The 18,003-nt window shown below is 41.2% G+C and overlaps 1 protein-coding gene and 1 long non-coding RNA gene across 2 annotated transcripts in view; one reads left to right on the forward strand and one right to left on the reverse strand.

Annotated features, from left to right (window-relative positions):
• LOC139760281 (uncharacterized) overlaps nucleotides 1–2,506 on the forward strand; it is an 85,884-nt gene extending 83,378 nt beyond the window's left edge. The window contains exon 4 of the long non-coding RNA XR_011715298.1: nucleotides 1,367–2,506. This is a non-coding gene — a long non-coding RNA (uncharacterized lncRNA). The remainder of the gene's footprint in view (nucleotides 1–1,366) is intronic.
• Nucleotides 1–18,003, reverse strand: part of IKKbeta (I-kappaB kinase beta) — a 65,820-nt gene that overhangs the window by 4,769 nt on the left and 43,048 nt on the right. The window contains exons 10-14 of the mRNA XM_071683241.1: nucleotides 14,462–14,616; nucleotides 13,703–13,883; nucleotides 7,203–7,355; nucleotides 6,603–6,747; nucleotides 2,262–2,449 (exon numbers count right to left, since the gene is read on the reverse strand). Coding sequence (XP_071539342.1) covers nucleotides 2,262–2,449; nucleotides 6,603–6,747; nucleotides 7,203–7,355; nucleotides 13,703–13,883; nucleotides 14,462–14,616 — 822 coding nt within the window. The remainder of the gene's footprint in view (nucleotides 1–2,261; nucleotides 2,450–6,602; nucleotides 6,748–7,202; nucleotides 7,356–13,702; nucleotides 13,884–14,461; nucleotides 14,617–18,003) is intronic.

An 18,003-nucleotide genomic window follows, 5' to 3' on the forward strand; every position in this document is an offset into this window, starting at 1 on the left:
GGGGGGCATAGGGTATTCCTTGAGGAATTCTTTTTTCTTCTTTTCCTCATACATATTCGCCAATTCCCGCTTTAGCGAGGTAACATCAAGAACAGAGGACCAAGCCTTAGAGGGAAAATCCTCACTTGGCCCCCTTTGTTCCTGCTTCTGGAAAAGTAAAAACTGGAGGAGAGGATTTCCAGCCCCCTTCTTCCACCCCTTTTAATTTAGTATTCTTTCTCCCCTATCCCCAGGGATAAACTTGTGGAAGATGAATAAGGGAAGACTGAACTGGAGGTGGAAGGATGGAGAGAAAAAGGTTTTGAGTGGTCGAGGCATGAACATGCAAAAGGCTTGCATAGTATAGAAAGAACTGGAATGATGTGGTGTACTGGGGTCAATGTGCTGTCAGTGGACTAAAGCAGGGCATTTGGAAAGGCCTGTGGGACTTGGATGTGGATAGGGAGCTGTGGTTTTAGTGGATTACATATGACAGAGAATGGATGTGAGCGGATGTAGCCTTCATCTGTTCCTGGCGCTACCTTGCTAATTTGGGAAGTGACAATCAAGCATGAAAAATTTTATTTACATCTACATACAGCACATATCTTATATTTCATATGCATTATTCACATACTGTTTACACAATATTATTTGTATGAATAAATGAAAAAAATAACCTTATATACATCAAAAATAAAAAAGATATGTGTTTTTGGCAAAAATTCTTTCTGCTTTGATGGATCTTCAATTATATATTGGAAGTATATGGGAGAACAGGTTCTATCTAAACGATACACTTGTAGATGGAATGGGAGGCATACACTAACTCTCCAACTACCTGAATATATCCATGTAACTAACATAATTCACTTTACAAGTAAGAGCAATTACACATAAGAATTCTGTTTCAGAGAAACTATTACTCACAAGCAACAAACATCTAATTACTTGAAAGCTAGGAAAAACTACATCTTAACTAATAACACCACAATGAAAAGCTATCACGTATGATCTTATGGTAAATGATCTTGTAAAGTGACTGCTTAAGTTTAAGATATGAAGTAATAGTCACATGGAACACAGCAACATGCATTTCATCTAGTCCATCTCAGGTGATTCGCAAATACACTAGCAGTACACAATAAAATTCAATGCAAACACCTACAAATTATTGTCACGGCCACCCTCTTGGGAACAGGCATCAGAGATGTAGATAGAAAATTAATGACTATTAGAAGCATTAACCTACACATGTACCAATGATGAGAATTTGCCAGTACAGGCAGGTTTAATTCATTTTTACAACTTGTTTTGTGTTGAAGAGACTGCCTCTCCCCCCTTCTTGTGACTTATCTTGCTTAACGTATTTTTTTTTTTTTTTCAGCTAGTTTGGTATCTATATATCTGAGGCCTGTTCCTACCTGGAACTCCCTCAAGGAGGTGGCCACGCCAATAGTCTCCTCAACTAGAGAACTCTACTGCCACTTACCCTTTAGTGCATCATCACCCTTAACAGTCCACTGGCAGAAGGCAACTCTAGCACAGTTTGCAGAGGCTCATACTGACTACTACCAAATGCTCCTGCCTAAATGTTCCTTACATCTGTCAAAAGACAGGGCAAGCAAGTGCTCAACGTAGGAAACTAGAATTAAGAAGAATGAGTTGGGCATTGTCAAATGCTTGTGGACAAAATGCCAGTAGTCCACGTGTGGGTACGGCAGAAACGACAGCTACCTGAGTCTAAGGAATGCAACTTGACAACCACTAAAGTGCTGGCTTACTGTGCAGCCATCACTAACACCCCTGATACCCAGGTGGGTAGTACTGATGTAATATACCTCCCTCATCTTTGGCTGCCTACAAACCACTTCTTTGGCAGACATTGATTTTGAGGTTCATCTTGTGCTATCTTCAACCACAAGTCTGTTCTTATCTAGAATGTTTCTGTAGACACTCCATGATTTAAGAGGTAGATAAGATCTTTACATTTAGCACAAAAAGAGGCATCCAGCCCTGTGAAGTGTTACCTGCCCCTTGGAAAGCAGTAAAAAGCTCACCTAAAGTGCATTTCATGGGTGGGATGAAAGGTGGATGTGCCCCTTCAGAAGTGATAGAAATATGATTGTGGTCAGAGGACCCTACGGGAGCTGAAACAGTTTAGCTGTAGTGAAAGAGTTCAGATATAAAAACGAGATAGAGTGTACTGGAAGGGTTTCTCTACAAGCTATCATAAGGGACTAGACATTTTTGTGAAGTGTAATCCTGACTAGTATGCTTACTGGCAGCGAAGAGCACGATTCTCTGCAATTATGGCATTGGACTCCTTTCCTGACTTCTCAAGCAGAGCAGTAAGCGAGTTGAGAGCTGCTGGTGATGGTGGCTTTTTTGGCAGATTTTTTGCATTAGGAATGGGTTGCACAGGTGCCAGTGAGGAGCCCCCACTGCCAATGGTGCGACTGTGATTGATCTGAAAAGTTTATCATGGTTTTAATAATAATAAAAATGCAATGAATATTTTTTCAAACCTGCTTGTCATTTCCCAATGAATGTCAGAGCAAAAATCCTAATTTCCTTGCTCCTCTGTTCCACTATTAGATGATAATAAATGTCAAGACTTACAGCTTCCCACCTTGGCCCATCTTTTTACCATCTATGACACAAAGGAAATACATTGGTAGCACCTCCCCTATACCCAGTTTAACATTCATACCTGAAAAAAGTGTGTGTAAATGCAGTAGCAATGGAATTTTAACATACCCACTCCCAGGTACACAAATCACTCCTTTTCCTCCAGTCCCTTCCCCATTCAACATACTCTCAAACCATCCCGTCTCATCTCCCTGCTGTATCTTATCACCTTATTTTTGTTCACTGTTACTCTCAACTTTCTCCTTTCAATCAGTCTCCCAAACTCTTGTCACCAGCTCCTGGAGCTTCTCTCTTTAGTCCTCCACCAGAGCTGTCATCTGCAAACAGCAAATGATTAGTCACTCAGACCACACTAACCTCAGTATGCTGTACACCTATACCTTACTCTAAAACCCTTGCATTCACTTCTCTCATCACCAAGTCCAAATTAAGTAAACAACCACGATGACTTCATACATCTATGACACAGGATAACTCACCCTCCTGCCTGTTCTATTAAAAACTCCTTGTTGAATTTAATAACTTTCCATCCCCCCCAGATATTTTTAACTTTTTCCACAGAACCTTCCTGTAAACCAATCACATGCTTTCTTTAGTTCATAGGTGTTCTTTCTCTTAAGTATTTCACACAAATTCTTCGAAGGAAACAACTGGTCCACACATCCTCTACCCCGTCCGGAGCCACACTGCTCCTCTCAATCACCACTCTCCCAAACACACTTCTAGGTATACCGTAGTGTGTAGTGAGTAATTCAAGATACCAAGGAATACAGAGTTTAGAGTGGCAAAGGGTAGCAGTAAACGAAATGGGGGAAGTAAGAAAGGTATGGAAGCTATTTCAGGAAGTAGTGCTTGCATGTGCAGGCAGTGTGGGAAATGAGCATGCTAAAATGACACGTACTAATCATGTGGGGTGAGTTGCGATGGGGGTAGTGTGGGAGGCCAACTGTGACCCCTGACAAGCACTGTATGTGCTAAAGGGTGGGGGATGGCTTTTGTGAGTGGTGGGATAAAGACAGGTATGTATAAGGAGGGTATCTGCAAAAAAAAAAAAGTGGGAGTGTACAAAAGTGTCATGAGGTCACGAGAAAGATATGGGAGTTGAAAAAGAGGGCAAATGAGAGCTGGTGTAAGGGAGTAGTAATTAATTTCACCTTAATGAAGAAATTATATAGGAAAGATATGAATAGCATAATAACAAGTGTAACTGAGGTGTGATATGAGCTGATAGGGTATTAGTAACGGGCAAAGAGGTAAAAATGAGATGTAGTGAGTATATTAAAAGAATGTTGGACGTGTAGATGATAAGGTAATGGTCACTGTGTGTTTGGGATGAGGTTGAATGCAAAGCCTATCTTGCTGGATGGTTTGGTGAAAAGAGAGGAGGTAGTGAAAGCCTAATACAAGATTAAATGTGAAAAAGCTGTAGGAGTTGGATGGGACTACAGCTGAGTTTCTCAAGGAAGGGGGTGACAAAAAGTCAGTTCGGTGTTTTTATTGCCCAAGATGAGGTACCTGAAGACTGGCAGAATGCTTGTGCCCTTATATAAAGACAAGAGAGACGAAAGTGAATGCATGAATTACAGAGGTGTGTGTGTGACCCTGACAAGCACTGTATGAGCTAAAGCGTGAGCTGTGGCTTTTGAAAAGTACAGGAAGATGGGATGGGGACGAGGGCAATTAACAGTACAGTCAAAGTTAGTAATGAACAGTTAAAACTATATGGAAATAGATGTTGATTAAGTGTGTGTCCACTGTGGTTTCAAAAGTGTTTTACAGATGTGTAGTGTGGGCTCTGAATGCACAAGAATGTAGGAGGATGGGCACTTAGGAATGAAATGTGGTGTTTGGCAGGTTAACTGTGTAAGGAATGACAGTATAAGAGAGGTGTGGCAGTACATGCAATAAGAATGGAAGCTGTGTGTGGGTTTGAGCTGTACTGCATATGTACCTCGCCACAAGGAAAATTATATCGAATGATGACCTATCTCAACACTTTATCAAACAACCTCATTTGCCTCCATCTATCACTATATTTTCATAATAAAGAAACTAATGAAACTATTACATGCTCCACTGTTAAGAAAATATTTTTTTTTTTTTTGTTTTTTTGTTTTTTGCTTTGTTGCTGTCTCCCGCGTTTGCGAGGTAGCGCAAGGAAACAGACGAAAGAAATGGCCCAACCCACCCCCATACACATGTATATACATACGTCCACACACGCAAATATACATACCTACACAGCTTTCCATGGTTTACCCCAGACGCTTCACATGCCCCGATTCAATCCACTGACAGCACGTCAACCCCGGTATACCACATTGCTCTAATTCACTCTATTCCTTGCCCTCCTTTCACCCTCCTGCATGTTCAGGCCCCGATCACACAAAATCTTTTTCACTCCATCTTTCCCCCTCCAATTTGGTCTCCCTCTTCTCCTCGTTCCCTCCACCTCCGACACATATATCCTCTTGGTCAATCTTTCCTCACTCATTCTCTCCATGTGCCCAAACCATTTCAAAACACCCTCTTCTGCTCTCTCAACCAGGCTCTTTTTATTTCCACACATCTCTCTTACCCTTACGTTACTTACTCGATCAAACCACCTCACACCACACATTGTCCTCAAACATCTCATTTCCAGCACATCCATCCTCCTGAGCACAACTCTATCCATAGCCCACGCCTCGCAACCATACAACATTGTTGGAACCACTATTCCTTCAAACATACCCATTTTTGCTTTCCGAGATAATGTTCTCGACTTCCACACATTCTTCAAGGCTCCCAGAATTTTCGCCCCCTCCCCCACCCTATGATCCACTTCCGCTTCCATGGTTCCATCCGCTGCCAGATCCACTCCCAGATATCTAAAACACTTCACTTCCTCCAGTTTTTCTCCATTCAAACTCACCTCCCAATTGACTTGACCCTCAACCCTACTGTACCTAATAACCTTGCTCTTATTCACATTTACTCTTAACTTTCTTCTTTCACACACTTTACCAAACTCAGTCACCAGCTTCTGCAGTTTCTCACATGAATCAGCCACCAGTGCTGTATCATCAGCGAACAACAACTGACTCACTTCCCAAGCTCTCTCATCCCCAACAGACTTCATACTTGCCCCTCTTTCCAAAACTCTTGCATTCACCTCCCTAACAACCCCATCCATAAACAAATTAAACAACCATGGAGACATCACACACCCCTGCCGCAAACCTACATTCACTGAGAACCAATCACTTTCCTCTCTTCCTACACGTACACATGCCTTACATCCTCGATAAAAACTTTTCACTGCTTCTAACAACTTGCCTCCCACACCATATATTCTTAATACCTTCCACAGAGCATCTCTATCAACTCTATCATATGCCTTCTCCAGATCCATAAATGCTACATACAAATCCATTTGCTTTTCTAAGTATTTCTCACATACATTCTTCAAAGCAAACACCTGATCCACACATACTCTACCACTTCTGAAACCACACTGCTCTTCCCCAATCTGATGCTCTGTACATGCCTTCACCCTCTCAATCAATACCCTCCCATATAATTTACCAGGAATACTCAACAAACTTATACCTCTGTAATTTGAGCACTCACTCTTATCCCCTTTGCCTTTGTACAATGGCACTATGCACGCATTCCGCCAATCCTCAGGCACCTCACCGTGAGTCATACATACATTAAATAACCTTACCAACCAGTCAACAATACAGTCACCCCCTTTTTTAATAAATTCCACTGCAATACCATCCAAACCTGTTGCCTTGCCGGCTTTCATCTTCCACAAAGCTTTTACTACCTCTTCTCTGTTTACCAAATCATTTTCCCTAACCCTCTCACTTTGCACACCACCTATAAGAAGTTTGTGGAAAAATTTGAAACTAAAGCAAGTAATGGAGCAATGTAAATGCAAGTTAAACTTATATAACCCACCATCAGGAACATTAAAAACTTACCGCAATTTCCATAATCTTCCATATATCCTTCTGACGCTGTTTTTGAAGAGATGAGATATGCTGTGCTGTTCTGGCAGCGTCTTGCAATACTGTTTCTAAGGGAGAAGAAAGTGCTGCTACTTCACTACAACATTCACTCTGCTTCCTGAAATACAAACTCTTATGTAATGGAGTGAATGAATGTGAAGAAAAAAAATAATTAAAAAGTCTATAAATGGGGCAGGTTGCTGAGAAAATGGAAAAACACATAATGATAAAGAATGCTGGGGGTGACAAAGTTTTTGACATGGTCTTTCAAGTCGTTCTTTATGAATGAAATATGTAAAAATAAGCAGAAAACAACTCAAAATTTTCACAATAAAAACGATGGTTAAAACTAAAAAGCAACATACAAAGTTGGATCTGAGTTATTGAAAAGAATGTAAAAAATGTTTTAATGCAGTAAATCCCACAGTTGTTTGGATCACTCCAGGTAAGGCAAACACAAAGAACTACGTTCTATTCATAGAAACTGCTATTTCTAAAAAACAATGCCGATAGGGTTGTATTCACTTAGATGGAGGTAGGTTGTTACATCAGCTGTCTCAGTGAAGTACTTACTCTACATGCTTGAAGAGGTCCTGCTGTAGCCTATCTCGCTTCCTCAGTGCTTGAAGGAGTAGTTTACACATGTCTGTGTTGTCATGTTGTGTGGCCCGTTGCTCTTTGCTACGACGTCGGAGGTTGCAATACAGTTCCTCTCCAGCTGTCAAGCTAGAACATTTAATCTATAATCAAATTTCACACTTAATCAATTATTAGAGTCTTATGTGAAAAATCATGTCAATAACAATATCTTTTTCAGATCAGATACTATATGCTTCTCACGCAAATCCTAATAATCAATAATAAACTAAAACTTTTGATGTATTGATAGAAATTCTCCTTGGAGAAAATCTAAAGTCTAGTATATTTTGAATTAAAAGTAATTAAATAATTAAGAGAGTACAAGAGTAAACCTTAACTATATTTTACTCTAGCTAAAAACTGTACCCATCTACCAATTATTATAAACCCGTACCCAATTCCATAAGAAGGATCAGGTAAAAACAGCCTCTGCACATCCTTAACTCTTAATGCACATTATCTCCCATACATTCTCTTAAACTCAAACACTGGCTTCTACAGTTTTTCATTCAAGTTTGTCATCAAAGCAGTGTCATCAGCAAACATGAAATGAGTAATTCTAGACACCATCACAGCAGACCTACCCTTTTCACCAAGACCCTTGCTTTTATTTTCCTCATCCACCCATTCACGAACAGATTCAACAGCCATGGTGACACTGCAAAACCCTATCTATCAAAGACCCACCTACACCTATAGCTTTCCTCCCACACCATATATTTTTAACAACTTCCTCAAATCATCTCTTATCAACCCTATCATATGCTATCTACAGATCCAAAAATACTATATAAAATCATTCTTTTTATTTAAATACTGTATCTCACACACATAGTATTCAGCGTAAACACCTGATTAACTCATCCTTCAGCACTCCTGAAGCCACCATCCTCTCAATCACCACTCTCCCATGCAATTTATCAAGTATATCCAAAGAACTTATACCTATATGTTTCAAATAGTCACTTTTGTCACCCTTGCCTTTATACTGTCGTACCAAACAAGCATGCCTCTAATCTTTTGGCACCATATCCTGAGCCATACATTCAGTGAAAATCCTAATAAGCCAATCAACAACAATGTCAACCCCTTGCTTGAAAATTTTAACTGCAGTCCCATCCACTCCAACTGCTTTGATAATACTTCATATTTATTATACTTCATTGGTATTCATCATGTCAGCAAGGTGGCATCAATAACAGACAAAGAATGGCCCATCCACTCTCAAACGCAAATTCATACACGTACATATTCATACCTGCTTGCCTTCATCCATTCCAGGCGTCACCCCACCCCACAGGAAACAGCATCACTGACTTCCTCTTCAGCAAGGAAGTGCCAGGAAAACAGACAAAAAAGGCCACATTCATTCATTCAGTCTCTAGCTGTCATGTGCAATGAACCAAAACCACAGCTCCTATTCACATCCAGGCTCCACAGAACTTTTCATGATTTACCCAAGACGTATCATGTGCCCTGGTTCAGTCCACTGACAGCACATCAACCCTAGTTACCACATTGTTCCAATTCACTATATTCTTGAATGCCTCTCATCCTCCTGTGTGTTCAGGCCCCGATCACTCAAAATCTTTTTCACTCCATCCCTTCCACCTCCAATTTGGTCTCCCACTACTCCTTGTTCCCTGCACCTCTGACACATATATCCTCTTTGTCAATCTTTCCTCAGTCATTCTTTCATTACTTACCCGATCAAACCACCTCACACCACACATTGTCCTCAAACATTTCATTTCCAAGATATCCACCCTCCTCTGTACAACCCTATCTACAACCCATGCCTCACAACCATATAATATTGTTGGAACTACTATTCCTTCAAAAATACCCATTTTTGCTTTCTGAGATAATGTTCTCTCCTTCTATGCACTCTACATTGCTCCCAGAACCCCTGCCCCCTCCCCACCCCAACTCACCTCCACTTCCACGATTCCACTTGCTGCCAAGTCCACTCTCAGATATCTGAAACACTTCACTTCTTCCAACCTTTCTCCATTTGAACTCACATTCCAATTAACTTGTCCCTCAGCCCTCCAGTTCTCCAACAGCCAGGACTTGAACCCAGAACCTTTTGCATGGTAGCTGGGAATGCTAACTGCTCAGCTATGATCACCCCCTAATAGGGAAATGACTATTCAATTATATGTAATTGAATACCCTTCATCTCACATCCATTAGCAATGGGGTCTAGACTGGTGAAATCCCATCAGGCTCACATTACCAGCAGCTAGGATTTATAAGAACCTTGCAGTACAAATGCAGAGGTGTATGAACATGAATACACATAAATGTGCACTTTCACAAACATAATACCCTACAACAGCCAGGACTTGAACCCAGAACCTTTTGCTTTGTACAACAGCAGCAATATCCTCTTCAGACAAGTCCTTAGGGCCAGGCATTGCAGCACAAACCCACCACAAAGCACATGTGGGTAGGGGACAACATTCACAAAAGACATTCACTCATCACAATAGCTCCAGGCTAACTGACTGCCACCTGCTGATACCTTAGGGCTCCCTCTCTCTCCCTAACAACGTCCAAGAGCTGCTCCAGTATTTTTCGTCATTTCAGTCATGTTCTCGGGGTATGATACAGATGGGCAAAAAATAGTGGCAGGGGCCCATGGCAATTATAGTTGCAAATTACTTCATCTCACTTATAATAGTGGAGTTGACATCCTCTAGAAAGCAATGGCAACCAAATGATGTGCTAGAGTGCCACAAGAACCCACCTCAATAACAGTTTAACTGTTGTAGGAGGTGCGAATGCTTTGTTATGCTCCCCACTTATGCCCCGGATTTTCTTCTTTTTTTTTCCTTTTCAAACCTCTACCACCTACTATGGTTGGAAATACTCATTTACAAGGAAAATAAGGCACTAAAGAAAATTCTTAATACTGCCAGTAAACTTGAGATCAATACCATGACAGGAGAAAAATCTAATGATAGTGGTGGCACTGCTACAAAGACCCAAGTGAAACACTCTGGGAAGACTAGAAGAAACCTCTCCATGTACTCTGAATGTTCTTAAACATCAAGTGCAAAAGGATTAAAAGAAAAAACCCTAGAATGCTCAGTGATGTGTCGGTAAGGCCAGTGTAATGCCACTTACACATGGACCGTGTAAGTGCTCATAACCCATAGGTACCAGAAGAAAAGAGTAAATTTTTGCAAGAAATGTCATATGGGATATGCCTAAGTTCAGAAGTGTCTTGTGAAGTGATGAGCTCACTTTTTCAATGAAAGATGGCCATGACGGGCATGTGTACAGGTGACCAGGTTGTGATCCATTTGACAATAAGTACAATGCAGGCACTATAAACTTTCCTGCTTCATTTACGGTAAGGGATCATTTCAGCAGGGGGCTGAAAATCCTCCCCTCTTGTTTTTTTTTGTTTTTCCCCCCAAAGAAGGAACAGAGAAGGGGGCCAGATGAGGATATTCCCTCAAAAGCCCAGTCCTCTGTTCTTAATACTACCTCGCTAACACGGGAAATGGCGAATAGTATGAAAGAAAAAGAAAGATATATATATATATATATATATATATATATATATATATATATATATATATATATATATATATATATATATATATATTTTTTTTTTTGCTTCGTCGCTGTCTCCCGCGTTTGCGAGGTAGCGCAAGGAAACAGACGAAAGAAATGGCCCAACCCACCCCCATACACATGTATATACATACGTCCACACACGCAAATATACATACCTACACAGCTTTCCATGGTTTACCCCAGACGCTTCACATGCCCCGATTCCATCCATTGACAGCACGTCGACCCCGGTATACCACATCGATCCAATTCACTCTATTCCTTGCCCTCCTTTCACCCTCCTGCATGTTCAGGCCCCGATCACACAAAATCTTTTTCACTCCATCTTTCCACCTCCAATTTGGTCTCCCTCCTCTCCTTGCTCCCTCCACCTCCGACACATATATCCCCTTGGTCAATCTTTCCTCACTCATCCTCTCCATGTGCCCAAACCACTTCAAAACACCCTCTTCTGCTCTTTCAACCACGCTCCTTTTACTTCCACACATCTCTCTTACCCTTACGTTACTTACTCGATCAAACCACCTCACACCACACATTGTCCTCAAACATCTCATTTCCAGCACATCCATCCTCCTGCGCACAACTCTATCCATAGCCCACGCCTCGCAACCATACAACATTGTTGGAACCACTATTCCTTCAGACATACCCATTTTTGCTTTCCGAGATACTGTTCTCGACTTCCACACATTCTTCAAGGCTCCCAGAATTTTCGCCCCCTCCCCCACCCTATGATCCACTTCCGCTTCCATGGTTCCATCCGCTGCCAGATCCACTCCCAGATATCTAAAACACTTCACTTCCTCCAGTTTTTCTCTATTCAAACTCACCTCCCAATTGACTTGACCCTCAACCCTACTGTACCTAATAACCTTGCTCTTATTCACATTTACTCTTAACTTTCTTCTTTCACACACTTTACCAAACTCAGTCACCAGCTTCTGCAGTTTCTCACATGAATCAGCCACCAGTGCTGTATCATCAGCGAACAACAACTGACTCACTTCCCAAGCTCTCTCATCCCCAACAGACTTCATACTTGCCCCTCTTTCCAAAACTCTTGCATTCACCTCCCTAACAACCCCATCCATAAACAAATTAAACAACCATGGAGACATCACACACCCCTGCCGCAAACCTACATTCACTGAGAAAAAGGTGAGAACAATGGAAGTAAGGGGAGTGGGGGAGGAATGGGATGTATTTAGGGAATCAGTGATGGATTGCGCAAAAGATGCTTGTGGCATGAGAAGAGTGGGAGGTGGGTTGATTAGAAAGGGTAGTGAGTGGTGGGATGAAGAAGTAAGAGTATTAGTGAAAGAGAAGAGAGAGGCGTTTGGACGATTTTTGCAGGGAAAAAATGCAATTGAGTGGGAGATGTATAAGAGAAAGAGACAGGAGGTCAAGAGGTGAAAAAAAGGGCAAATAAGAGTTGGGGTGAGAGAGTATCATTAAATTTTAGGGAGAATAAAAAGATGTTCTGGAAGGAGGTAAATAAAGTGCGTAAGACAAGGGGGCAAATGGGAACTTCAGTGAAGGGCGCAAATGGGGAGGTGATAACAAGTAGTGGTGATGTGAGAAGGAGATGGAGTGAGTATTTTGAAGGTTTGTTGAATGTGTTTGATGATAGAGTGGCAGATATAGGGTGTTTTGGTCGAGGTGGTGTGCAAAGTGAGAGGGTTAGGGAAAATGATTTGGTAAACAAAGAAGAGGTCGTAAAAGCTTTGCGGAAGATGAAAGCCGGCAAGGCAGCAGGTTTGAATGGTATTGCAGTGGAATTTATCAAAAAAGGGGGTGACTGTATTATTGACTGGTTGGTAAGGTTATTTAATGTATGTATGACTCATGGTGAGGTGCCTGAGGATTGGCGGAATGTGTGCATCGTGCCAATGTACAAAGGCAAAGGGGATAAGAGTGAGTGCTCAAATTACAGAGGTATAAGTTTGTTGAGTATTCCTGGTAAATTATATGGGAGGGTATTGATTGAGAGGGTGAAGGCATGTACAGAGCATCAGATTGGGGAAGAGCAGTGTGGTTTCAGAAGTGGTAGAGGATGTGTGGATCAGGTGTTTGCTTTGAAGAATGTATGTGAGAAATACTTAGAAAAGCAAATGGATTTGTATGTAGCATTTATGGATCTGGAGAAGGCATATGATAGAGTTGATAGAGATGGTCTGTGGAAGGTATTAAGAATATATGGTGTGGGAGGCAAGTTGTTAGAAGCAGTGAAAAGTTTTTATCGAGGATGTAAGGCATGTGTACGTGTAGGAAGAGAGGAAATATATATATTTTTTTTTTTTTGTTTTGTCGCTGTCTCCTGCGCCTGTGAGGTAGCGCAAGGAAACAGACGAAAGAAATGGCCCAACCCACTCCCACACACATGCACACACACACACGTCCACACACATAAACATACACACCCACACATCCCAACGTCCACACATATATACACACACAGACAAACACATATACACACATGCACACAATTCACACTGTCTGCTCCTACGCACCCCTATCGCCACCCCGCCACACACGAAATATATATATATGGTATATGGTATGGTAATGTGCAGAGAATGTATACTGAAAAATCACTTAGAGTATATCTGAACGAGGTAAGAGTCAGCAAATATACTAGTATAGAAAGTGCACAATGTAAGAGCAAAGAGAGTGATCATGTGGAGAAGGCTTTGGTAAAGGAGGCATCTTCAGCAATGATTCAGATGTAAACTGTGTAACAGTGATTATGATAACCTGACAATTTTTCTAATCAGCAGAATTGGGCAACTTCATACCTCCATGTCAAAGTGAAGGCATAAAAAAGCCATTAATTCACTTACACGGTATCAAGAGAGTCATTGGCCCGTGCACGAGCAAATGGTGAGCACTGCAGTTCCAGTATGCGGGTATTGAGAGCTGTAAGAGATCCTTCCAGCTGCTGAACTCGTTCAACCACCGCATGCACTTGCCTTAGGGTTACTTCTCCCATCTCTCGCCATCCACTGTACAATTTTTCTGAGGCTGTAAGGAAATATTTAAAAAATAAGATTTACTTTAAATTAATAATCTTTTTTCTTTTTACTTACTTTCTTCATTGTTAGGCAAGACTATTTTCTAAAATTTACAGCTAAGGATCACTATTATGAAAGATAACTATAAATGCATAGGATGACTAGAATGAACTGAATATGAAATTGTGAATTTCAAGATGCAATGGCCCCATGGGTGTAGAACTCCCTCCCCAGTAAGTACAAATAAGTAGTTACACTGGTTTGTTTTTAAGCCAATATGATGCCATCAACAATGAACTGATGTTCATATGATGTGAAGATAGAACAACCACAGACCATGACATGAAACTCAGTAAGAAATTTGTTATAAAATATGTAGAAGTATATTACAATGAAAAAATATTAAGTTGTATAAAACTACTATGAGTTCAAGAAATGGGGTCCTATGTGTGTAAAAGTACATCCCTATGCAGTGCAGTAAAAATACATAAATATAAAAGGGGGGTTTAGATACAAAAAATTGCATACACACTCACTTGTAGTAGAAAAATATTCATTATGTTGCAGTTTAACTTCACTAAAACTTACTCAGTCTGCCTGATGAAGCCTGTTCATCATAATAATCAAGATCTGTATTTAAGGCCTCCATGAACAAGTGATGACGAGCTTGCAACTTTGCAATATCACTCAGCATCCTCTGGCCAGTCTTTGTCAGCTGTGCATGGCCAGACATTAGATGAAGCCTGGAAGGTAAGATTCTGTAAATTATTCTACAAATCATCATAATATCAGTTTGACGTGCTATATTCGCAAAATAATGTTCTTATAAAACAGAGTGCATAAAAGAAATCTAAAATGGTTTTCCAATAAACATATCTCTATTGCATCATGAATGGACTTAAGTAATGTTATATTTCCTAAATAATACTGAATCAACGATATCTGTGGTTGCTAAATATAATAATCTCTCTGATGCCTGTTCCCTTCATGAACTCCCTCAAGGGGGTGGCCATGGCAAAGGAGTTTTCATAACTAGTGAACTCCAGTGCCACTTTTTAGCCTTTAGTGTCTCACCTGTAACAGTCCACTTGCAGAAGGTTAATCCAATGAAACGTTTTCATAGGCTCCTACCTAATGTTCTAACCTATTACTTTTACCTAATGCTCCCACCTAATATTCCTACCAACTACTTCTACATGATGCTCCTATCTGATGTTCCTACCTAATACTTCTATCTATTCCTCCTACCACTTTGCCAAAAGGCATGGCTAGAGCATAGTGTTCACCATATGAGAAATCTAGAGTTAAAAAAATGAGTTTTGTGAGTTAAGTGTCAAGTGTTATGTGTGAGAAAGAGAAACTGTATGTTTGTGGGCAGAATGCCAGCAGTCCCTGTGTGGGTGAGGCAGAAAGAAGAAACAACTACCTGGATCAGAGGAGTGCAAACTGACAACCAATGAAGTGCTGGCTTACTATGCAGTCATCACTAACCCTCTCGATACCCAGGTGGGTAGTACCAGTAATATACCTTCCATGTCAGGTGGCTGCCTATTAACAACTATCTACCTATAAATATAATAATCTATTGCACGAAAAAGCAAAAACGGCCAATCACAAGAGTGAGATGTGAGGGATAGGTAGAGGAAGAGGAGCTTGGAAGGTGATGGTGTAGGGGCAAAGAAGGTGGAGGTAGCACAGTAGAGAATAGGGCTATGGAGAATGAGTCCATGCTCCCCCGCAGCCCATGTGTGGGTGAGGCAGAAAGAAAAGACAGCTACCTGGGTCAGAGGAGTGCAATTTGACAACCAATGAAGTGCTGGCTTACTATGCAGTCATCACTAACCCTCTTGATACTCAGGTGGGTAGTACCAGTAATATACCTTCCTTGTCGGTGGTTGCCTACCAAGAACTACCTACCTACATAGATAATAATTTATTGCACAGATAAGAAAGGGTAGTGAGTGGTGGGATGAAGAAGTAAGATTATTAGTGAAAGAGAAGAGAAGAGGCATTTGGATGATTTTTGCAGGGAAATAGTGTAAATGACTGGGAGATGTACAAAAGAAAGAGGCAGGTCAAGAGAAAGGTGCAAGAGGTGAAAAAGAGGGCAAATGAGAGTTGGGGTGAGAGAGTATCATTAAATTTTAGGGTGAATAAAAAGATGTTTTGGAAGGAGGTAAATAGAGTGCGTAAGACAAGAGAAGAAATGGGAACATTGGTGAAGGGGGCTAATGGAGAGGTAATAACAAGTAATGGTGATGCGAGAAGAAGATGGAGTAAGTATTTTGAAGGTTTGTTGAATGTGTTAGATGATAAGAGTTGCAGATATAGGGTGTTTTGGTCGAGGTGGTGTGCGAAGTGAGAGGGTCAGGGAGAATGATTTGGTAAACAGAGGAAGAGGTTGTGAAAGCTTTGTGGAAGATGAAAGCCGGCGGATTTGGATGGTATTGCAGTGGAATTTATTAAAAAGGGGGTGACTGTATTGTTGACTGGTTGGTGAGGATATTCAAAGTATGTATGGCTCTTGGTGAAGTTCTTGAGGATTGGCGGAATGCATGCATAGTGCCATTGTACAAAGGCAATGGGGATAAAGGTGAGTGTTCAAATTACAGAGGTATAAGTTTGTTGAGTATTCCTGGGAAATTATATGGGAGGGTATTCATTGAGAGGGTGAAGGCATTTTCAGAGCATCAGACTGGAGAAGAGTAGTGTGGTTTCAGAAATGGTAGAGGATGTGTGGATCAGGTGTTTGCTTTGAAGAATGTATGTGAGAAATACTTAGAAAAACAAATGGATTTGTATGTAGCATTTATGGATCTGGAGAAGGCATATGATAGAGTTGATAGAGATGCTCTGTGGAAGGTACTAAGAGTATATGGTGTGGGAGGCAAGTTGCCAGAAGCAGTGAAAAGTTTTTAACGAGGATGTAAGGCATATGTACAAGTAGGAAGAGAGGAAAGTAATTGGTTCTCAGTAAATGTCGGTTTGCAGCAGGGGTGGTGGTTTAATTTGTTTATGGATGGGGTTGTTTGTGAATGCAAGAGTTTTGGAGAGAGGGGCAAGTATGCAGTCTGTTTTGGATAAGAGGGCTTGGGAAGTGAGTCAGTTGTTGTTCGCTGATGATACAGCGCTGGTGGCTGATTCGGATGAGATACTGCAGAAGCTGGTGACTGAGTTTGGTAAAGTGTGTGAAAGAAGAAAGCTGAGAGTAAATGTTAATAAGAGCAAGGTTATTAGGTACAGTAGGGTTGAGGGACAAGTCAACTGGGAGGTAAGTTTGAATGGAGAAAAACTGGAGGAAGTGAAGTGTTTTAGATATCTGGGAGTGGATTTGGCAGCAGATGGAACCATGGAAGCGGAAGTGAGTCAGCGGACAAGGGAGGGGCTGAAAGTTCTGGAAGCATTGAAAAATGTGTGGAAGGCAAGAACATCATCTTGGAAAGCAAAAATGGGTATGTTTGAAGGAAAAGTGGTTCCAACAATGTCATATGGTTGCAAGGTGTGGGCTATAGATAAGGTTGTGCAGAGGAAAGTGGATGTGTTGGAAATGAGATGTTTGAGGACATGTGATGTGAGGTGGTTTGATCGAGTAAGTAATGAAAGGGTAAGAGAGATGTGTGGTAATTAAAAGAGTGTGGTTGAGAGCAGAAGAGGGTGTATTGAAATGGTTTGGTCACATGGAGAAATGAGTGAGGAAAGATTGACAAAGAGGATATATGTATCAGAGGTGGAGGGAACGAGGAGAAGTGGGAGACCAAATTGGAGGTGGAAGGATGGAGTGGAAAAGATTTTGAGCGATCGGACCTGAACATGCAGGAGGGTGAAAGGCATTCAAGGAGTAGTGAAATGGAACAATGTGGAATACCAGGGTCGATGTGCTATTAATGGATTGAACCAGGGCATGTGGAGCATCTGGGGTAAACTATGGAAAGTTCTGTGGGGCCTGGATGTGGAAAGGGAGCTGTGGTTTCAGTGCATTATACATGACAGCTAGAGACTGAGTGTGAACGAATGTGGCCTTTGTTGTCTTTTCCTAGTGCTACCTCGTGCGCGTGCAGGGGTTGTCATTTCATGTGTGGTGTAGTGGCGACAGGAATGAATAAAGGCAGCAAGTATGAATTATGTACGTG

This window comes from Panulirus ornatus, chromosome 36 (genome assembly GCF_036320965.1).
Source record: "Panulirus ornatus isolate Po-2019 chromosome 36, ASM3632096v1, whole genome shotgun sequence".
In the NCBI taxonomy this organism is placed as follows: domain Eukaryota; kingdom Metazoa; phylum Arthropoda; class Malacostraca; order Decapoda; family Palinuridae; genus Panulirus; species Panulirus ornatus.